At 45.2% G+C, this 24,049-nt stretch overlaps 1 protein-coding gene across 1 annotated transcript in view; it reads left to right on the top strand.

The window, feature by feature from the left end:
* The window catches only part of B4GALNT1 (beta-1,4-N-acetyl-galactosaminyltransferase 1), a 106,883-nt gene that overhangs the window by 76,627 nt on the left and 6,207 nt on the right, over positions 1-24,049 (top strand). The window contains exons 5-10 of the mRNA XM_083169407.1: positions 2,556-2,596; positions 4,302-4,482; positions 7,557-7,649; positions 16,535-16,725; positions 21,200-21,340; positions 23,496-23,733. Coding sequence (XP_083025533.1) covers positions 2,556-2,596; positions 4,302-4,482; positions 7,557-7,649; positions 16,535-16,725; positions 21,200-21,340; positions 23,496-23,733 — 885 coding nt within the window. The remainder of the gene's footprint in view (positions 1-2,555; positions 2,597-4,301; positions 4,483-7,556; positions 7,650-16,534; positions 16,726-21,199; positions 21,341-23,495; positions 23,734-24,049) is intronic.

The raw sequence follows: 24,049 nt of genomic DNA, 5'->3' as shown, positions 1-24,049 counted from the left end.
ATTCATGTTCTATGGCGAATGTGTGCTATTTTCATGCTCTAAAGTGAATCTTTTTACTGAAAAAGTGAATTACCCTATTCAACGTGCAATATTCGCCGACGGCGAACAGTGAATGACAACAATTCGCCAACTGATAGTCACCACAATTCACTGTGGTTTTTCAATGGGTTTTTCAATGTGATTCGCCGTGAGTGTATTCAATGATGGAATTGAATGGTGAATCTAAGTGATTTTCGCGGTGTGTCACTGTGTAGCAATCGCCATCTTTTTATCGGGAAGTGGAATATGAACTTTTAAAATAATTTTGTTTTTCTTTAAATTTGGTGTAAAAAAATCAGGAATTTTATTATGTGAAGGGGCATGCTATATTTAATCATCTGTTTACAGCACATAAATATATATAATATAATAAAATATATATATTTTTTTACACATAACAGCCAGCAGGGGGCCGGGAGCCGCTCATTAGATTTTCATATATTCACTGGTCCCAATCATTACATATGCACGATCGGGAGCAGTGCAAGTGACTCCCTACCCGCGTCCCTTGCTAGCTCTCCCGGGGGGGGGGGGGGGGGGGGGGGGGGGGGGGGGGGGGGCAGCTTCTGCTGCCTATGTCCCCGCGAGCCCTGCTTCTGTCCCAGAAGGCTCCAGCCCTCCGGAACACGGTGACTGTGCAGCAAATCCTAACAGGATTCACTGCACGTGCCAAGTATTGTCATTGAATACTGCCCACTGTGGGGGCACACTGAGGTAACTCAGCACACTGGGCGCGCTGACAACTAACTGTACGCAGTGCTCCGGGACACTGTACACCTGTATAGGCGTGTGGGCTTCCTGTCAGTCATAGCGCACAGGGACTAGGGGACCACCCACTAGCAGGGACGAGGGGCACGGGGGGGGGGGCACAAAAGGACACAGCCACTGCCATTGAGACAAGCATTCTAAGCAAGGGCGTAACTAGGTGCAGGGAGTGCAGCTGCCATGGGGCCCAGAGCTGACAGGGGTCCACCTTTCTTGTCAAAGTAACATGTGCTTTATACATTTTCACCATTGGGTGGTACAAAGGGGCCCCTACAAACCTTTACTATGGGGCCTACAAATATCTAGTTATGCCGCTGGTTCTATGCACTCTCCATGCAGCTCCACAATCTGCACATTGCATGGATGCTGTGGGTTGCACTGCAGCAGTGCAGGCCACCCGCAGGTGCTCTGAGGCAGCAACAGTGCTTTCCCACAGCACCTGACAATCTTTCTGTCCAATCTTTCAGCAAATATCTAGTAATGTATAAGAGCAAATGCCAATCAGACATATTCTCCCAAAAGCTGGAAAATAAGCAAAAATGGTTATTTGGATAAATTGGATAGTAGTAGTACGTTTATTTATAAGGCGCCACAAAGTGTCCACAGCGCCGTACATAGCAAACAAAAAACAAATTACAAGGTAACGTACAGGGTGTGTTGATAAAATACAGCATAAATAGGGGTATAGCTGGTAGAACTAAAATCAGCATCAGTTCAGAAGTAGGTGTGGAAATTGTCGAGGAGACTGAAGATGAAGTAGAGGAAGGGAAGAACAGGACAGGAGCACAGGTGAGGTAAAGAGGTAGGGTGAGTACGTGAGGAAGGAGGGCCCTACTCAGAAGAGTTAACATACTAAAAGGAAGTGGGTGGTCGAACAAAAAACAATAGGATAAGTAGGAATGGATGGAGGATCAAAAGAGGTTAGGAGGAGGGATAGGCTAGTCGCAAAAAGTGGGTTTTGAGGGAGCGCTTGAAGGAGGTAAGGGAATCAGAAAGCCTGATGGGTGGCGGGAGGTTGTTCCAGTGCAGGGGGGCAGCGCGAGAGAAGTCTTGGACACGGGAGTGGGAGGAGGTGATTAGGTGAGAGGTTAGTCGGCGGTCAGCGATGGAGCAAAGAGGACGGGAGGGAGTGTGGATAGAGATCAGTGAAGAGAGGTAAGGAGCGGTGGAGGAGGAGACAGCCTTGTAGGTGGCGGTGAGGAGTTAAAAGAGAACTCGGAAAGGAATGGGGAGCCAGTGAAGAGATAAACAGAGGGGGGAGGTGGAGGTAGAGTGGCGGGAGAGGAAGATGAGCCTAGCAGCAGCGTTAAGAATGGATCGGAGAGGTGCGAGGCGGGTGAGAGGTAGCCCAGAGAGAAGGATGTTGCAGTAGTCAAGGCGGGAGAGGACAAGAGACTGAATGAGAATATTGGTCGCGTCAGTGGAGAGGAATGGTCTGATGCGTGAGATGTTGCGTAGGTGAAAGCGGCAAGACTGTGTGAGAGCACAAATGTGGGGGTGAAAGAAAGGGAGGAGTCAATGATGACACCGAGGCAGCGCGTTTGGTCGGTGGAGGTGATCTCGGTTTCACCAATGCTGATGGAGATAGTGGGAGAAGAGGGGATGTTTGGGGGATGGAAGATTAGAAGTTCAGTTTTAGCCATGTTTAGTTTCAGGAAGCGTTGGGTCATCCAGGCTGAGATGATATAATGTAATATGAGCTATTACACCAAACACGTTTTAATATTACTATTTAATGTTTTTGATTAAAGGTTTAAGTTTGCTGGAACTGAATAAGAAAAACATTTATGAGGTAATTACTCTTATTAATAAACTATTCTTTTTTTTTACTGAAGTAATTGTACATGGTTCAGTTTTGTTACATTGAGGCAGATGTATTAAGCCTGGTAAAGTAATAAAGTGGTGATAAAGTTGAAGGTGATAATGCAACAGCCGATGCGCTATCATTTGAAAAAATGACAGGAGCTGATTGGCTGGTGTGTTATCACCTACACTATCAACGCTTTAACACTGACAGGCTTAATACATCTGTCCTTCTGCCTATTTATAATTTTCTGCAAAAAGTCCTTGTAACATAATGCTTGTTGCCACTTATTATAAAGATGGTTACTATGGGCAACATCCCATCTTCAATAGAACTCCAATCTTAGTAAATTTACATCTGTCTCCCTGCACAGCACTGACAATGTTGAATCTGCTGCCCAGTGTCCGATCACTTCGACTTCAGTGACAAGGGCGTGCTTTCATATGGGCTGAAAACACGTCCTTCCTCTGAGGCACCTGTGTAGGTGCCACTTGCACCGTTTCTTTTTATTAATGTAGAATGTAAATTTAAACAAGCTTTTTATACTGAACAGGGTTAGATTAATATAAAGAATATACTTATGCAACAGAATATATGTCATAAGTATCTTTTTTGTATTATTTTAGTCATTGATGATAGGGGAGGCACTGGCTCTCCAGACTGCATGTCACTGGTACTTATGCTATACACACAATTGAAATTGCTTTTTAAGCCCCATACACACTAGAGGATATTGACAAGGGCCTTTGAGTCTTTTACAAATATATTCAGAGGCGTTCAGTCTGGGAAGGGGGCAGGGGGGGGGGGGGAGTGGGGCAGGCAGGGAGCATCAGCAGGGAAACACCTATAGTTTTCAATGATTTCTACAGCCACCCCTATACTGGTGGGGTGTACACTCACCAGCAATCCCCCTCCATAACCTTACCAGCCCCCCAGCAGCAACCCCCCCCATGGGACGGCGACGGCAGGTCTCCCTCTAACAAGTACCAGTGGGGGGGCATGGGATGGCGGCGGGACTGCTGGCAGGCGGAGCGGTGTGTGGGAATGCAGCAGCGCCGCTTGTGGGAGAATTGGACTGCTGTGGAGAGGGCATGGGACTACGGTGGCGCCGCTGGAGGGGAGAGCGTAGGGACCGCATTAAAAAAACTACAAAGGGTGCAGCGGATAGCCATCTGGGCCCCAGGCCCCATAGCAATTGCATCCCCTGCACCCTCCATAGTCACGCCACTGATTATACGCATTGTTAACAACCCCTGCCTATCTACTGAACACGCAGGTCAATTTGGCTATATATATCCAATGATCTGCATGCTCAGTGGGTCCCGGTGATGTCATGCTCATACAGGCCTTTTTGTCAGCCACGGCCCAGGTCCTCTAGTGTTTTTGGGCATTAAAAGTGCAACTAGCCCTGATGTACTTCTTACTTTCTTTTGCCCCAAAGTGTACTACTTTGCTGGAAAATATTTATACATTGTTATGATTCAAAATGAAGACTGTGCCAACATTTACTTTATCCGTTTTAACAACACAATAATCAGCAAAGAAGTATAAAAGGAGGACCCCATAGAATAATTCTGAATGAGATCCTTCCTCCATCGCCCATCCATCTTTAATAAGACTAAACCCATAAGCATACTCAGTACACAAATGACCACTTACAGTGCGATAGTAACATATACAGACAATATTTCAGGTGACCCTGTCATGTACCATTGGCACATTTGACGTGGCCGCTGAAGTGGACAGCGTGACAATAAAAGGTGCAGGAGAGAAAAAAATCTCGCTATCCAGCTCCATTTTGGATAATCTGAATCGCCAACTCCAGTTAATTTCATATACCAGCACAATCTTCCATCCAAACACAGCTGACACAGGTAAGTCAATGATTATAAATGTATAATACTGTGCTAGATATTATTTAATATCTTGTATATCTGCCCTGTCGTTCATCTGCAGGCCACAGTAACGCGAGGTGTGGAGGGGTTAGGTCGGAAACGAATGCAGGTCATTTCCTTAATAAGGATCTCCTGGAAAGAGTTTGGATGCTCCTCATCAAACACTAGGGAGAGGCAGAACATTATTTATAAAATTCGCCTGGGCGGGCAAAAAGCCTTGCATTCCCTTTGACCGACTCCGGCTCACGAAACAAGATGGAGGACTGGCTATGCCAGACATACAGGCCTTTTCGCTAGCCTCCCACTTTCGATATATTACTGACTGGTTTGTGGATAGATCTGAGTACACGGCCCCCACTCTGGAAGTACAGCTATTCCAACCATACTCTCCGGCAGCACTACTTCACGCTCCGGTTAGAATGATACCCAAGCAGATCAGAGAGTCAGTCCTATTTAGAGACACATACAGAGAGTGGAACAAAATAAATAGAATACTACATAGAAAACCCGCTTACTCTCCATTCACCACTCTGTGGGGTAACCCCCTATTTACTCCAGGCTTGGAAAATACAGAGTTCAAGGTGTGGAGAGACAAAGGCATCACTAACATCCGCAAGGTCTTTGACCCAGGGGGAGTGGTAATGCCGTTCTCAAAACTAGTGGAGAAATATGACATTCCAAATCGGCAATTTTATATGTATTTACAATCTAGGCACTTTGCACAGTCCCAGGGGAAGCCTATGGATAACAAAGAGACCACCGACCCCATAGAGGCCTTACTCCGGCCGGACTTTGTGTTGGGCTACAGGATACGGTACCTTTACTCGTATCTAATTACAGCTGGGGTAACACATAACCACCGGCAGATACATGAAAGGTGGCTGGCGGACATTCCTGACCTTCCCGCTCCTCCTGGATTGTTTAATAAACTTACATTTATGATGAAACATCTGCAATCTATTTCCCTACAGGAAACGCATATAAAATTCATTAATAGAGCATATATCGAGCCAGTTCAAAGATCCCACTTTGTCCCTGAGGACACGGGGGCCTGCTATAAATGCCAAAAATCAAAGGCTTCATATTATCATAACTTTTGGGAGTGTGGTAAGGTCAGGAATTTCTGGGATAAGCTGATGGGATTTGTCAACCAGATATACTCCCTGAAACTGCAGAAAAACCCAGTAGCTTGTCTATTTATACAGTTCCAGACATGGGACCTTGGCCCCAAAAAGACACAGATAATACCGGTCCTTACAATCATTCTGACACTAGCAAAGAGACTAATCCTATTACATTGGATCCATAGGAGATCCCCCTCTATACTAGAATTAAAAAAAGCAATACTTAACATACTGTTTTATGAAAGACAGGCCACGATATCAGACCTAGAAAAGGGAGCCCCACCATTTTATAAGAAGTGGGAGTTGTATATTCTGAGTCTTGACCAGCTGACACAGGAACGTATACAAAGAATCTTTGAATCCACCTCCTGGTACCTTTTGAGACAAATCGCTGGATAGAGAACAACCAGGTGACCACTTGCGAAAGTTCTGAGCGACCAGGTGCTGAAGTCTGAGCTGCAGGACCTAAAATTGTATCAGATATGATTCCACCCCCCCCCCCCCATTCTATCCCACCCCCCCCCCACTTCCCTTGATGTTTAATAAGATGTATTAAGATGTTACAATAATTGTTACTTTTTTTTATAAATGTTGGAGATAGCCGCACAGCCAGATAACATTCTTTATTGAACCACCTATCTGCAGGATAAAAGTCTTCCCCGATATGAAATAGAGTGCTAGACTAATACGGCCTACACACATGCCGATATTAAGGCATTTTATAAGCGATTTTGCTTAGTTTGGCAAAGTCGCTTAGAAAATGCCCTCACATCGGTGTGTGTGTGGGGACTATATCGGCAGCAATGCGCGTCCCCGCGTGTCTTTATCGCTGGCCGAGATTGATGGACAGTGTCCATCAATCTCGGCATCGCCAGGGTTCTCCCACCGGAGAACACTGGCGCTGTCTGCTCGCTTAGCACACAGAGCTGACGGCTCGCTCTGTGTGTGGGCTGTCAGCTCTGTGTGCTATGCGATATCGGCGCAGCACAGCCCGACCTAGCATAGCTAGGTCGCCCTACACACATCGCTAGGGCCCATAACAGCTATAAATATGTTTGTCATAACAGGAAAAATGTTATAATAATAAAAAATAAAAAAAATAAATCTCTCAGATACACAATAGAAAAATTAACTGACTTGTCATTAGCTTATCCCCCCCCCCCCACCCCACTATTGTTACGCTGTTTCCCTTCTGTCTTCACTCTTGGGGTACTCCCAGATTGCCCCCAGCCTGGTTACACCCACTAACTCCACATCACACATAAGCAGGGGGCGAGTGGTCTGAGAGACTTCTGCAGGAAACAAGATAGGGTTAAAGTTAAAAAAAAAAACACCAATCCTCTTGGCTGTAATGTTATCCTAGGCAATAGAAGGTATTGTGAAAAATGTACACATCAATGCTGTATATTGTTTTTCATATTTTCCAAAAGAAAAATTGTTTGAAAAAAAAACAAAAACACTAGGGAGAGGGACTGAGTGCCTTTCATTTATCATGCATATATATATATATATACTATTCTATACTGTGTGTATATATATATATATATATATATATATATATATGTGTCACTTCTCTGCAGTGGGTTGCCATTTTAGGAGGAAGGTACCCCATTCATTTAGCAGGCAGAGAGGGACTAGCATCTTTGTGACTTGCTTTATAACATGTGCAGCAGGGATTGGTGGCTCCGTACACAGGGATACGGGCAGGGATGTTCTGTTCATGTGTACAGTTATAGCTTCAGCAGCAGTAGCTGTCAGTGGTGGGAAGTATTATAGAGCTGTGGTGAAATGCCATGTCATAATTACATATTTTACTTTGTTTCACACTTGAAAAGCTCAATATTGGGGTTCAGTTATTTTTCAAATTTTCTGTGCCCTGTTTCAGTATAGGGGAAATGACGCACTAATCATGTCTCATTTTCTTTTCAGTTCAGTTTCAGACTGATGGACACTCTGCGGTATTTAACATCAGAGTCCGGCACCCTGTCGTCCCAAAATTATTTGACACGCAATCTAGTAACTGTAAGTAGCAATGTTGGAAGAGAACTCAAGCTTGTCAATTATTTGTCTTTAGAATTAAATCCCTCTAATTGCTACTGTACCTTCCTTACAAATCCCTTCCTTCCCTTGCTCACCAGTAGCACACATCACAGTAATTTATGTGTAGTGTAGCACATTACATTACATACCTCCCAACTTCTGTGTTGGGGAAATAGGGAGCGCCTGAAAAGGGGGCGGGGTGTATGCAAATGAGGGTGCTGCTTATGCTAATTAGCCACAACCTCATTTTCATACTAGAATAGACGCTGTGCGCATGCATAATAGATTGGGGGGTCTCCCAACTGCCACCCCCCGCAGCGGGACAATGCCTGCCGCGGGTGGGACAGCGGGACAGGACCCGAAAATCGGGACTGTCCCGCTGTAATTGTGACAGTTGGGAGGTATGCATTACCACCCCCTCCTGCTATCATTGCATTGTGTCAGTGGTGACGAGAGAGGGGGGGAGGGGGGTGGTCTCCATTACCTGGCAGCAGCAGCTGCTCCACTTATGATGCTGTGATCTGGGCTGCAGTGTGGCCAGGGAGGTGCTTAAGGTGCTATATTTTATTAGTAGTCCATGCCCCCTTGAAAACTACTGGGGCCTGGCCTGGCTCTCTAATGCCCTGCAGTGGAGAATTACGAGTGGGCGGATACATCTGCTGTGGAACCTAGTGGGCTTAAAGCGTGGGGGGGTAGAGGAATTACAGTAATTGAATAGATCAGAGCTGACAATAAGCCACAAAGTAAACCCTGTGTCTAACTGGATATGCCCCTGATGGTCCAGCAAAAGACACAACTGAGCACACATACCAAGTGCCAGCTCTCTAATACCCCTTTTACACCAAAACTCCGGGTCGCACCCAGGTTTTGGACCCAACTTCAACCCGGGTGTGACCCGGCGTTTGTTCCCTTTTACACTGGCGGCTGCCCCGGCAAACTTCACCTGCACACCGCCCCCGGTGCAGGCAGTTCCTGAGCCGGCGCTTGGAGATGGTACCATCTCCAAGCACTGGGACCGCCAATTGCCGCGCTGGAGGCAAGCCCAGCACCAAGGTAAGCTGCTGGACTGCCCCCAGTCCCTGTCCACCCCCCAGCCCCCATCAGCGAGGGATTTTGACCGCATCCCAGTACAGCAGACAGCAGCGGAGGCTGTGTGTGCCCCCCCGTCCAACCTGCGGAAGATGCGGTCCGCAGGCTGGGCTTCCCCAATAATGTAAATTGGAGCCCGGTCGGATGACCCGGCAAACCCGTTTACACTGCCCTCTACCCAGGTTCTGCCCATGTTCTATCCTGGTCAGGACCTGGGTAGAAGTCCCGTGTAAAGGGAAAGGGTTAATCCCTTTTACACCGCCGCTGACACGGGTCCACAAGGGAAAAACCTGGGTTTTTTGCGGTGGTGTAAATGGGGTATAAATGTTTTTACAGGTCTGCACCACTAGCATATAATACCAGGTTTAAGTTGTGCATTCACAATGAGCCAATCACAAACGTATTCAAAAAATGATTGTGTATTTCTAGATGTATCATCTATTCGCCTCTGTGCAGGGTGCATGTGTGTAATATGTCAACATGCCAATACCCGGCCTAGGTCAATCATGTATACATTTCCGGGTCAGATGACTTTGCATGGGTGCGTATGCTTGCGGCTTGCGGATTGCATGCTAGCTACACAAACTGACATAAGTCTCACTCTGGGTCAGTATTGATTTGTCATATAATATTATGCCCATTATTAGTAACTGCACTGATTACTGCATGTAAACGCATTAGACAGGATTTATTAAATAATTGCCATTTGCAGGATAATGACTGGATTATGGGAATAATTGGAATAATTGAGGAAGACCAATTAGCTGGAAAATTGTTGGTTAATTGTTAGTGGATGAGAAAGTATGTGGTGAATTGAAGGTAATGTGAGGAATAAGGTGTTGTGTGTATCCTGAGCAGGAACGAACATGAACAGAATATATGGGGGAGGAGAGCCTGTGACATATTTGTTCTGTTAGCAGTGGGGAAAGGCATGGGAGAAGCAGAGCAGTGTTATTCTTCCCACACAGCCATCTGCGGCATCAGCATGACTGGAGACACTTGTTTCTGTGGCATCTGGAGTGTCAGCACTTGAAACACAAAGCTTGATCTCAAGCAACTTTTGAGGAATTCATACAGCAAGTATTGGGCAATCGAAACAGTTCCCTTGTGGAGTATACTATTATTCTATAATAATCTCTAATTAGCATGTAAATATATGGGATATGGTCACTGGGTCGACATGCATCAAGGTCGACATGCATCAAGATCGACATGGGGTTAGGTCGACAGGGTCATTAGGTCAACATGGGCTAGGTCCACAGTGAAGTCGACATGGGGTTGTTCACTTTTTTTTGAGCCAACATGTGCCAACAGGTGGTATTTCATGCCCTACCAATCACTGGGGCGTGGTGGGAGAATATAAAAAGTGTGCCATGCGTATCTAGGCACCAATGCATGTGTTGATATAATGACCCTGTCAATCTAATCCCATGTAGACCTTGATGCATGTTGACCTTCAGTGGTTGACCCAATGCATGTCGACATTACTCTTGTCGATTGTCGTCCCTATATCTGGAATCAGAGCAATCAGGGGGTATTTGGGCTTTATTCAGACCTGCTGGAATGGGAGTGCTCACAGCCCAATGAGCAGGTTAACGCCGCCCCGCCCAATGCACGCCCCCCCCCCCCCGACCTTCCCTGCCCCTATGCAGGGCTACGATTGGATGTGCACAGAGGAAGGAACATGTGATGGTAATTTACCACTGAATGATCTTTCTTCCTCTCGCTGCCGCTCGCAGCTGCTGCGTAAGTAGTCACTCAGTGCCGGAGTCATGCACTCGCCCCTAGCAGGCAAAGGAATACCTGCATTGTGTCGGGCATTCCCAGGGTTTCTATTGTAACGCCCACTATTTTTGTGGGCACGTCCATGAATCGCTGGGGGTCCACCAAGGCACTCCCACAGCCTGTCATTCATGCTGCGTGCATCATGGAAACACTGACGTTTGCCAAAAGTGATCGCAGCCACGCTCTGTACATGCGCATTACGGAAAATGTGGGTGCGCAGTGGCCTCGCCATCGGACAGGGGCCAAATTCGGACCCAAATGTAATAGGACCTAATAATGTTGCACAGTGTAACTAGCACTGTACATACTTGATGGGAGAGTGGGCCACACCCCCAGTTAATTGTGCTATGGATTACCGACACCTCCTGAGGGGAAATGTCCGGTGGGTTCAGAACTTTTATACAAGTTTTCTGGGGAGTGATAATCATGTACAAATAGTAGAGTTGAGCAGTGCACTGCCTCCTGTTGCAGACCTGTGCTATTTAGCAAGGCTGTGTCAAACTATTGACATAAGGAGAGTCACTTTTTTTTTATTTAACTACATTTTCTCAGGTTGTGTAGTGTTCAGGCAATCACACATAGCTTAGGGAGCATTGAGGGAAGCTGGGGGCTCTTACACCGCTTTGAAGGGTCATATTTGACCCGTGGGTCACAGCTGGGCAGCCCTGCTATGTACAGTCGTACTGCACTGTATGTCATGATGGGTGCTCAAATATGCCCAGATTTTATGTTTAATATGTATAACTTTTATAAATGTTACCGTTGTCCAATCCATAGTAAATGGAATACATTTTTGTCATTAATAAAGACAGTAATAGATAAAAGATTAAATATTTCCAACAGCATTGCAAAAAAAGTGTGTCCTAGTGGAGTATATTTTTTAATGCATCACAGATGTATATGCATGTATTTGGCATACCTGCTGCTCTGCTGTGAGTAGGGCCTATCTCCCATCATTCCCAGCAGCCACACCATATACATTAACGCTCGGGATGACAATCACTTCAAAACCAGACTCTCTTGCCTAAATTAGAACAGTTGAATAATATATTAATGGCAATAACGCATGGATTTCCTACTGGTGGCTTGCAGTATGGATGTGGCCATCGGAGGATTGTTAGATTGTTAGAGTTGGAGTGCACTACTGTGCAGTCTCCAACAAAATGGCTCCCTTAGGGTAACTTTAATCCTTAACCAAAAAGGTCATTGGTAGTGTATCTGGACTTGTGCAGTGTCACCTTGCTACTGTGTATAATTTACATGATGAAGGATGCATGTCTTCCTCTTAGTTCTGAGAGGAGTGCTATAACAGCTGCTCCTGATCCCTGCACTGCTGCCTTGTGAGAAGACATTCACCGGCTGGTGAGCCACATCCCTGCTCAGCTACGGGTGCCGCCAGGGCCGGATTTGTGCCGGCCTCAGGGCAGCACCAATTAAGGGCGGCAGGCAGGCTGACATTCTGTTAAATGGCACAGCAGGTGGGCAGCGGCGAGTGACAAGCGCCGCCGCTGCAGACATGTATTATCATATGTCGGCGGCAGCGCCGCTCGTCACCCGCCACTGCCCACCCACTCTGCCATGCACATTACATCACCGCTTAGTTGCTGGGTACAACGGTCCCCCTGCGCGTCCGGAAATGGCTCAGGCTCACTGCTGCCGGCTCCCACCCATTGGCTACTCTACACACACACACACAGTCTATTGGCTGCTGTGTATCCAGCAGCTGAGCTGTCAGTCACAGTGTGTGGGCCGGAGAGAGACTGACGGAGACACTGTGCTAATCACTGTACTAATAAGTGCCTCCCTCCCTTCGAGTCCTCCGTACAGTGAGCAGTCCAGAGTGCTTAAAAAAATATTAAGGTGGGCTACAGTTACATTTTTATGAAATATATAAATAACAATGTATATACATATATGATTACATTAAAATAGGGGGAGGGGGGGGACACACAAAAATGTTGTGCCTAGGGGCGGCCTGACCCCTAAATTCGCCCCTGGGTGCCGCTCGATCGCTGAACCAACCAGTGTAAGACTATGCGCTCCATGAGCAATATCATCAACAATGTCTTTTGAACTCCCCATGATCATGCTCTAGTGTATACACAATGAAACAAAATTGTTAATGACATCATCTGGCCCCCACTATGTACATGCAGCCCTTGACGATATAGTCAGCTTAAGCTTCATGTACAGATGACACCGGAGGAGGGGGGGCCTTAACAACCTGCAGGAGCGTGCATTGTTCATCTTCCGTAGAGTTCAAACTTGGTAGTTTTAAGTGCTATCGCTCAGAAGGGCCAAAATATTTAAAATATTGAATAGTGCTTTCTCACCTCAACAGTGAGTATGGCTGTACATTTACTTGCACAAATAAACCCTGAAACCTAGTTATCTTACTGGACTGGGCATTGCTTACCCACTAACTGCATCTGGCTTCACTTTGCCAGAGAACAGTGGTGGATTTTAACTACTGGAGCTGCAGCCCATAGGTAAAAACGGCGACTGGCTGCACTATGGACGGGATTCTCTAACATCCGCTTCCCGCACATCGCCGGCTACCGCTGACATAATTATTGCATATGCTCTAACATATGCGATAATTATTGCAAAGACAGCTCTTGCGTTAAGAGCTGTCCTTTGTGGTGAGCCAGCGATGCGGAGTGGGTCCCGGCGGCTCCTCCCTCTCTTACCCGGCTTATGCGCTGCTGCTGCGGGCAGACGGGCTCTCCGGAAGAGGATTTACAGTGCAGGGAGGAGGAGGTCACAGGTCCGGGCAGCACAGCACTGTGCTGCCCTGACACAGGTGAGGGGGGGGTCAGCAGGGGTCCGTTCGGGGAAGCAGTGGGTCGCGGTAGAAGCCCATAGGCTTCTATGGGGCATTGCCAGCTTTTACTGGCAATGCCCCCGTTGTTGTAACCCAGTGGGAGGTCTTTAGAGGATCCCACAATGCGGTATAAACCCAGATAACGGGGTTTTTACCGCATTTTTAGTTTAGAGAATCCCGCCCTTAATCTGTAGACAGCTATTTTAATAGGAGTACTTTGACACACACATTTGTGTCCCAAATACATTAGTTTGCATTGTCACTGTTGCTTTGCAACAAAACTGACAGTTGGTTTTACGTTACCTTTACAAACAAGATAAATGCTTAAACTTTGACATCTTGGACGCCACAACCATCCCACACCAATCCAACTGAGACATTCTGTACTGCTCTCTCTAGTTTTATCACTTATCCAACTTCCCCACTCTTTTGCCCTCACATAACTGGGTCCGGCACACGCACAGTACTATCTGCGGAACTGCGCATGCGCAGAACACTTTTTTGGAGCTGCCCCACAGCTGCGCATAGAGATGCATCCTGGAGGGATGAAACACATCCCAATGAGACTGCCTTGAGTGACTTGCAGGTCGGACCAATAGGAAGTCACTGTCAGTCACATTGAAGCCAGAGCAGTCTCACGAACTACATCTGGCTTCACTTAGGCAGAGAACAGTGGCAGACTTTACCCTGGGGGGTAAAAACCACCACTGCTTAAAATTAAAAAAAAACAGTGAAACATTTTTGTAGCTAGTTATGGCGGAAACAATGGCCACAATAGAACCATGGAGGCGTGCAACATTTCTGCTATAGGAGGTTATTCAGAGCTGATAGCTGTTGTGCAATTTGCACGGTGATCGATTATCGAAGGACTGCGCATGCGTGCAGATCACAGTATGCATGCGAAACGCCAAACATCGACAAAAATCAGCTTTGCATCTGGTCGCCAATTTTCGCAACCTTTCGCAAACTTGCACGAATTTCACTCTGTCTGCTTGGAGACTATCTGCGCGCAGGGCTATGCAAAATCACACAGGAGCTATTGTATTCACAGCTCAGCCACAGTTTGGCCCTTATTCTGGTTGACTCGCTTGGTCAGCCATTTCGCACCCTTGTGAGTCATCCAGAACACGCCCGGCGAACGGTGGTACGCCCACCCCCATTCCTAAGCCGAGTTCGTTCGTCCGGCATGCGAATGGATGTTTTACATTAAAAAAAATTGCATGCCAGTGGGAACCTCCCCCATCTTTCGATGGTCGCCGACCATCGAATGATGGGAAAGGCACACGCAAACATCTGGTTATGTGAGCTGCCAGCCCCCCACATGCAAGGCAGGGAGCGTGCAATCGGCAAACAGATTAAGCACTGAGTTTGCATGCTCCCAGTGTATGCACATGCGCAGAAATGCAAATGCACATACGCAAAACATTGGTCCCGGTCAGGGCCGGATTATAATGGAGGCACAAGGGGTCAGTGCCCCTGGGCCCCCCTCTAGCTAGGGGCCCCCTGTGGTTGGCATGGTTTTTTTTAGCTAAAGGTTTTGTGCATGGGCTTGGGGTAGTGCTGCAGCTTCACCGATCTGCCAATGGGACAATGATTAATGGTGCTGAGCATCGGGAGCCAAGGCACACTTATTGCACGAGTGTGCTGTGCATTACTGGGAGTTGACTAAGTCCCATGATACTTTGCACCAGAGGGCAGAGGCTGAGAGGTTTGTGCTGAACTCTGATTGGTGGAGCTCATTACATGCTTCTCAGGCCCATGGAGAACAGCAGCAGCAGCTTAGTCATGGGAGGGTTTTTAATCAGAGGCAGCACTAGGACTGTGAGGTCTTCCGAATGAGTAAGGTGCAGAGGGACAAACACAGGCTTTTCATGTGGTATGTGTGTGTGTGTGTGTGTGTGCGTGTGTGTGTGTGTGTGTGTATATATATCTATATATATTTATATATATCTATCCCCTGCAGTTACCCATTGACCAAGTTTATTCTGCCTTTACTCTGTGTTTTGACAGTGTAATATTCTCCCATGCAGTTTGCGGGCAGTAATGAGAAGTGCAAGGGGGCCCCCCTGTCTAAAGTACCCCGGGCCCCCCAAAGGCTTAATCTGGCACTGGTCCCGGTGCAAATTCATGCCCTACCGAATCAAATCTGAATAAGGGCAATTAATTGAAAGGAAGGCGCTGTTTGTGGGTGGGAACTGGACATTTTCGAGGAGTGTCAGAAAAAAACGCAGGCATGCCCAGATGTTTTCAGGAAGGGTGTGTGATGACAGCCCCGTCCTCGATCAGTCTGTTTCTATCACAGAGTTGTGAACGGGTCAGGGTTAAGTACAAACAGGAAAAGTCATATGATTATAATTGAGTTGCTTATGGATTTGCAGCTGGTCGCTAATTGGTATGATTTTCGCAACCCTTTTGCAGACTTGCACGGATTTCACTCTGTCTGGGTGGTGCCTATCTGATCGCAGGGTTCTGCAAAATCACACAGGAGCTATCAGGTCTGAACACCTGCCATAGTTAGCCATTAAACGTATCTTAATTTTGCTATTAGCTCAGATATTACTGTCACTCATAAACAACTATACATTAAGTGGCAGTAACATTACCAGAGCTGGGGAATTAAATTTTGTTTGTAGGGTAACGAGGCCCTATTTCAAGGGATCTACCTGGTCTATACCTTTGGGCAAGCATGTCAAAACTATGGCCCTCCAGCTGCTGTGAAACTACAAGTCCCATAATTGCAACTGCCTTGCCACAGTTTTGCTATTAGGGAACGCTAAAACTGTGGCAAGGCATGATGGGACTTTTAGTTTCACAACAGCTGGAGGGCCATAGTTTGGACATGCCTGCCTTAGGGTGTATCCCAAACGTCCCAGAATTAAACACTGAAAAAAATCAATGGATGATATAACATTATAGAGATTACTTCCCTTAGACTTCTGTGATGATCATCCTAGAAGTCTAAGGGAAGTAACCTCTATAATTTTAAAATACACTATGAGATTAGTTGTCCAAAACAAAGGGGAGCGCCCAGGTGTCCATACCACCCATTGATTTTTACATTACCAGAGCGGGCTTTAATTATTCATCACTGTGCATTTCTATAAGATTGTATAGACCTTTAATCAGTAATAATACAATCATATACTTAATACATCATTTTTCCCCCCAGCTAAATACAACATCAGTGCTCTCGTCACCATAGCAACCAAAACTTTTCTTCGCTATGACAAGCTGCAGAATTTGATAGACAGCATTAGGAAATTTTATCCCACTGTGACCATTATAATTGCTGATGATAGTGAAAAACCGCAGAAGGTCGAGGGTCCTTTTATTGAACAATACATCATGCCATTTGGAAAGGTACAGTATTAACATGTTTTTCCTTTATCTATGCATTTAGGGCCTTATTCTAGTTCACTCTTTCTGACAAAATCCTTCTTAGATGGACAAAACCATGTGCACTGCAGGGGGGCAGATGTAACATGTGCAGAGCGAATTATATTTGGGTGAGTTATTTTGTATCTGTGCAGGGTAAATACTGGCTGCTTTATTTTTACACTGCAATATAGATCTCACTTTGAAATAAAACCCCACCCAAATCTAATTCTCTCTGCAAAAGTAACATCTGCCCCACCTGCAGTGCACATGGTTTTGTCCATCTAAGAAGGATTTTGTCAGAAAGAGTGAACTAGAATAAGGCCCTAAGTTTCTGTATTTTTTCAAGATTCACATACCCTCCAACATGACCCATTCCATTAGGTACAAAATGCTCTGTTCCTGGACTTCCCTGCCAGTGGCAGTAACAGAGGTTGGACTCCAGCACAGTCCAAAATTCAAAGAGGGGGGTCACATCAACGGCCAGTGAGTCCAGGACAGTGATGTTTCTGGTGGCATTAGGTGTGGCTTCCCTTTTTGAATATTGGACTGTGCTTCAGCCCCACCTCTGCAAGCACCCACCTCTGCAACAGGGAAGTCCAGGAACAGAGCATTTTGTACTTAATGGAATGGGGCGTGTTGGAAGGTATCGATTCCCTGCTTGTTATTTGCACATTATTAGGAAGGGAAATTCAGAGAACTATCCTTTAGTATTTCATAATATCATTGATTTACACTGCAGTGTACAGAGAATGTTAGTCTTGGCTGCCACAACGATTTTTCTGTGTGCATTTGATGTGCATTTCGATTGGATTTTAAGCAAAATCAAATAGAAAAATAGTGCATATCTCACCGTGTGTGTATGCTCTATTAGTATACAGCGGATGGTGATTTGTACTACTCTGAGGTCTTCTGAATTGAAGCATGAGAACAAAAGTGGTCTCTGGCTCCACCTGGTGCAGCCTTTTACACTTACTATACTTACCTTGCAGAAGTGACGCTCCTTATCTACTGTAGTACAGGGGAGTAGTGAGGCTGGCACCACATTAATCCAGTTTAAAGCAGTCCAGCACTTGTGGTCAAACAAATTTCAAAAGTTGTTCAGCCTCTTTTATGTATATTCAGAGGCTCTGAAACTGATTTCACATTGTAGATTTTTTTTCCCTTTAGATCTGTTTATTTAAACATAGGGTGCGAGTAGGTCAAATTGTGATTTAGAAAATGCCCCTACATGCTGGATAGATCTAATTACATCGCCGGTCAGGGTCACCGGAGAACATGAGACCTGACAGATCACTCAGCACACAACCCTGACACATCGCTCACATCGCTCATCATATCTCCCCATGTGTAGGCCCAATAACACTAATGCCCCTTTCAGACCGCACTTTTTACCCGTTATTTTGTCGGGTTTTTTTACTGTTTTAAAACGGTAATTTGTGCAGTCTGAAAGGTGCAGAGTGAATTTACCGGTTCTATTGAACTGGTATTTCTAAACGGTAATAAAGCAGGGTCTTACCCATTTCAGACCCGTTTTTTTTCATCCACTGTTTTCTGTGGGTTAAAACGGGTTCAGTGTTGTTAATGGACAAAAACTGCATTGAAATACCATTTAAAGACATGCGGTGTGAAAGGGGTTTGAGCTGGCAGACCCGTTTTTAGAAACGTTTTAAAATACCTGGTCAAAGCCAGTTTTGCGGTCTGAAAGCAGCATAAAGGTTGCACATTTTTCTTACACATCCACAAGGTTTAGTCCCAAATACATCCAATCCTAGCAGACATGATCTCACTCCAACAAACCCAAATTATAGACATCCTGCTAATCTCTTTGTTAGATCATGTACCTTTTGACATGATAATTAGATTTAAAAAAAATCCAGTAAACCACGAGACGACCCTGGTGATTAATGATTTGCCTACTACTATCTGATTATGCAGAAACAAGTTCTACTGGGAGAACACGTTTTCTACAAATAAACCTCCTGGGAGAACTGGGAGAACACGTTTTCAACAAATAAACCTCCTGGGAGATACAATACCGTACCTATATTAATGTTCTGATAAGCACAGATATAAAAGCAGCTACAGGCTCATAATAAAGAAAATAAAGCACCCGGATTAGCAACTTGTATTATTAGACGCAACATGATGGTGGCCATTAATACTAAAACAACAGATAACTCCTAGGTGGATAGAAAAGTGACATACTTTGTCTGTAGCTCACAATTATATCAGACGTTTTATTCTCTGGTCAGCAGAGCTAGCAGTTTGCAAATCCAGAAGTTAAGATGGAAAATAGAAATTAAGTAATCAAGGACTTCACATATCCAACCCAATATTATTAGCAGGTCAGTAATTAGACGGATATTAGGCAGGGTGCCGGACGGCGCTCCGACAGTCATTACTCTGACGTCGGAATCCCGACTGCTCCCTCGTGGGGGTCCATGACCCCCATAGAGGAAGAATAAAATAGGTGGCGAGCACAGCTCGCCACCGTGGCCGCAGCGTGGTGAGCGCAGCGAGTCCGCAAGGGGCTTCATTGCGCTCCCCCCGCTGTGCAGTCAGGATTCCGACGTCTGACTAATGACTGTCGGAATCCCGACTGTCGGGAAAATATACCACACCCATTAGGCATTATTCAGCTTGAGTTGAAGTTTTGCAATAATTTTCAAAACTACAAGACCCAGCATTAGCATGTGAGGGGGGAGAACAAAAACCCTGTGTCGACCTTCTGCAGTGTCAACCTTCCGCTGGTCGACCTAAGGACCCTGTTGACCTTCCGGTGACGACCTAGGGAGTGTCGACCTTTCTTGTGCCGACCTAAGGACCACATTCCAATATAACAGTAGTAGGAAAGCAATGGTGATAGCCACCTGGCTGCTGCAACGTCCAGTGGTGCCGCTGAATGGCTGCCTAGACGCTGTGCAGCTCGGCGGGTATGTGTTCCCGTGTGAAGACTGTACTGCTTAGATCGTTACCCACCTGGCTGCTGCATCGATCAGTGGTGCCGCTGATGGCTGCCTAGGCGATGCGCAGCTTGGCAGGCATGTGCCCCCCGCATGTAATGTCTTAATGTAATGTATGTAATCCCCCCCCCCCTTTAACCCTGCTTGTTGCTGCACTGTAATCCACAAAAAAGTTGGTACTTGTTTCGTAGCACGGCGCCCATTGCATGGCATTGCGTACCGTTATTAGTGATGTGCGATGCGATCTCCATGTTAAATGCACAGGAGTGCTTGTACAATGAAATATCGCATAGGATCGCATGCCATCAAATGGCTTGCGATGCGATATTTCATTGTGCAAGCACCCATGCCATGACATGTGATGGTGCTTACAATGAGATGTAACCCCCAGTATCCACGCCATCCCGAAGCGTGGCAGCGAGCCCTGCGCGGGGCGATGGTACGCGTCCTCCAACCTTTTCATACCCCCACTATCCACGTCGGCTTGAAGTTGATTTTAGATAGTGTGGCGAGCACAGCAAGCCCCACGAGGGGACGCGGAATACGAGCCCGAAGCGTGGCGAGCAGACGCGGAATACATGTAAAGTAATCCATGTCCCCTCGTGGGGCTTGCTGTGCTCGCCACGCTTCGGGCTCGTATTAAATGTCGTATTACGCTGCGCTCGCCACGCTTCGTGCTCGCTGCGCTCGCCACACTATCTAAATGGTGGAATCACATTGTAATCACCCATCTGTGTGCTTGTACAATTAAAAATCGAATCGCATCGCATGCTGCAATATTGCGTGCGATGCGATGAGTTGTCGTACGATGAAATCGTGGGTGCTGTGCTAGGAAACAAGTACGAAAAATTCCTAGTGTGCGCAAGCACACATGGCCAATAAAGTTGATTCTACAGGTATTATATTCTATTCTAATCTAATGCGCCAGATTCCTGTAAATTTGCAGCCAAAATCTCTATGTAATAGATTATCATTTTATTTTATTTTCCTATGCATCAACCTCTTCCGTCCCCATCACACTATTCCCTCCACCTACCACTTGTATCCATGCCCCTGTTTTCACCTGTATGCCTGAATCTTTTAAAAACATTTTAAAAAATGTCAAAAAAAAATCCATTTATGTTTCTGAACTCGTTTCCTATATATACCGTACACCGCAAAGACAAGTTTTTTCCCTGACTATAGTAAAAACAACTGAAGCAGGTTTTGCACTATAAGTAAAACAGTCAAACACCAAGATATCAAACCCCAGAGATACTGTATTGCAAAAAGCCATTTCTTACATTATGTTACTGCGGCAGATGTGCAGAATCCCAGAGCACACTGATTCCCATCCTGTAGTCCTGTGTAAAGAAAAAGTAGTACTCAGTGCACCTACTACTCTACTATAATTATTATAATGCTATTTGTTCACCTAATATTTCGTCATGGTCATATTTCTTTATATCCACCCATCTTTTTTAATTATTAACTGACAATCTCATAACTCACAGGGCTGGTTTGCTGGAAGGAACCTGGCTATATCCCAAGTGACCACAAAATATGTCTTGTGGGTTGATGATGATTTCATATTTTGCCCTCGCACTAAGATTGAAAAAATGGTGGATGTTTTAGAGAAGACAACCCTGGACTTAGTGAGTATATTTGTTACAGTACATGTATGGAATACCTTATCCACAAGTATGTTATCTGTGATATGCTGTAAGGGAAAGGCCGTGCAGAAAATAATTGTTTCAGGCCAGCTGGGCCTTAACTAAGGGTGCAGGGTCATGTGAGCAGCATTGTCTCTGTCCCACAGCACATGCACGTGGCTTGTGGGGTTACAGGAACGGCACACACCTTTCAATTATGGTTATTTACAGTACTTGTGAGATGCAAGTGCCAATTTCTTAGGCAAGCCCAGGTTGATTATGTAGAGTAGATATATATGAAGAGAAATAGACTATTACTACTAATGGTTGGGGGTTTGTTGTTTGTAGACAAGTCTAGCACAGAAGGAGATACAATTATTATAAATATAGCATCCCATCCTGATAGCCACGGGTGTACAGATGTGTACTTCTAGCTGCCTCGCATAAAACAGCCGCCCTTCTAGTATACCCATGCAGTAGTGTGACTCAGTAACACCGAGCATTTTTGCTTGTGACATTTTCCATTAAAATGCATCCTATTCACAAGCAGCTCTGGTGATTAAAATGATATGCAGCATGCCTGTAATATGTGTGCGGCATGCCTTTATTTTCCAGTAAAACGCTGTAATGCAGCATATTAATATGCAGATGTAGCCGCGGTTGAACACAGAATATAGTCACGCCACGCCTACTTTAATCAGCAGAAGCTGCTTATGCATCCTATTCACATCAAACTGGGAATAAGAAGCATTTTAATGGAAAAGTCACATGCAAAGACTTTCGGTGCTACTGAGTCACATGGATCTTACGCGTTATGTGTAACAGGACTTGTAGTGGATATATGTACTGTATGTGGAAACATCTGTATCTATAATGGGTGCAGGGTGTGCAATGCACAATGTATGTAGTCGACCCGTGAGTCCAGTAGAGCCATGCACATGAGCCCTCATCACTGCAGATGGCACTCACCCATGTGTGATACCTGAGAGACCGCCATTTTCTTATAATGTATACTTACAGTATTAACACGCTCAAACTATGCCTGTGCCACAATCTTTAAAAAAGGGAGTACAATTAGATTTAGGAATTTATAAACCTATAAGCTTAATTTTTACCATCAAAAGGGGATGCGATTCTGTCATGTATTGTAGGAAACAGTGTCAGTATGGTTTATGAAGGACCAGTTCTCTCTAACAAATATGATTCGGTTTTTTTGTGAGGAAGAAACGTTTATTTTGTAATGTAGATTGTTCAAAAGTGTTCAGTATTGTTTGATATAAAAGTCTGGAATATAAAATGAAGGCAGTGAGTTTATAGGAAGCAGTAGTGGCAGGGCCATAATAATATGTGTATAAGGCTGTGTGTATAATGGGTGCAGTGTACACAGACCCCAGGGGGGCTTGCACTGTGCAAATTGTACCCATTTTGGTCAGATTCGCTGCAGAAATTGCCGTAAAAAATGCACGGTGGCCATTTTTTCCGCCGATCTGTACATGCGCAGTGGAGTCTGGGTGCTGTAGTGCTCAAACCACAGCACAGCGGAGGTTCATACATGCACAGTAGGAACTGAGCACTACTGCTCAGACCCTACTGCTTCCGGTTCCGCTCCCAGCACAGAGGAGGAGGCATGAACGGGGAGGCTGCAAATGGGCCTCCTCCTCTCTTAAGACACCCCTGTGTGTAAGAGACTGGCAAAATCATTAACATTGAGAATGGAAGGGTTGCTTTAAAAGGGAGTTATTTATCTTAAAAATTAGCTAAGTAATATTAGGCTAAATTGCCTAATGGAAACAAGAGAAAAAGTTGCCCAAGGATTCTACTGTACCTATAATTTTATAGAATCCCCCTGATATATGCTAACTAGAAGTTGATTGCTATGGTTTTCATGCTACACCTCCCCATATGTGTTTGTAATTTACAATATCTACAATGTTGTGTCAAATACATTTGTTTTACTGCACCCTACAATGTTGCATCAATCTGTTCAATTAGAACTGTGTGGAGTCTATGAGATAGGAAATAATTTAAATGTAAAATGCTATATTGTTACTTCAATGTATAGTCTTATGCCAGTAAAATGCAGCTTTTTTTAAAAAAAAAGTTCTAAGTTCCGAATAAACAATGCTATGAAATGTAGATTAATTATGGTTTCTTGTAGGTAGGTGGCGCTGTAAGGGAAATAACTGGATATTCTACAACTTACCGACAAAAGATTAATGTCCTGCCTGGAGGCAAGGAAGGGGACTGTCTTATGACCCGACTAGGTTATCACCATGTCATTGAGGGCTTTCCTAACTGTGTGGTGACAGATGGTGTGGTAAACTTCTTCCTGGCACGGACAGACAAGGTGATGAAAGCTGGCTTTGACCCTCGGCTGTCCAGGGTGGGTCATTTAGGTAAGTTAAAGAGTCCAGGAACAGTACAGTTATGGAGGACCAGCAAGATAATTCATAATGAATTGGTTCCCAAACTATTTTGAATCACGCGACCCTAGGGTATCAGAATTTTTTTTCAGGCACCCTTGGGCTAAATGTTTCTAATTGACAAAAGCATATTAAACTAAGACAATTGTATTTATATGTCATCTTTAGGGTCATTTATGTGATGAGTGGCAGGATGTGTTTATTGTTGTCTACATAGTTCATGATTGGAAGCCACATACACTAGTTTACCTATTACATTACATCTAAATCATTTTAATTTGTCCTGCAC

The sequence above is a fragment of the Crinia signifera genome, chromosome 2 (genome assembly GCF_055691185.1).
Source record: "Crinia signifera chromosome 2, ASM5569118v1, whole genome shotgun sequence".
Lineage (NCBI taxonomy): Eukaryota > Metazoa > Chordata > Amphibia > Anura > Myobatrachidae > Crinia > Crinia signifera.
The sequence above is the reverse complement of the archived record's forward strand: the minus strand, read 5'-3'. Positions and strand labels throughout refer to the sequence as shown.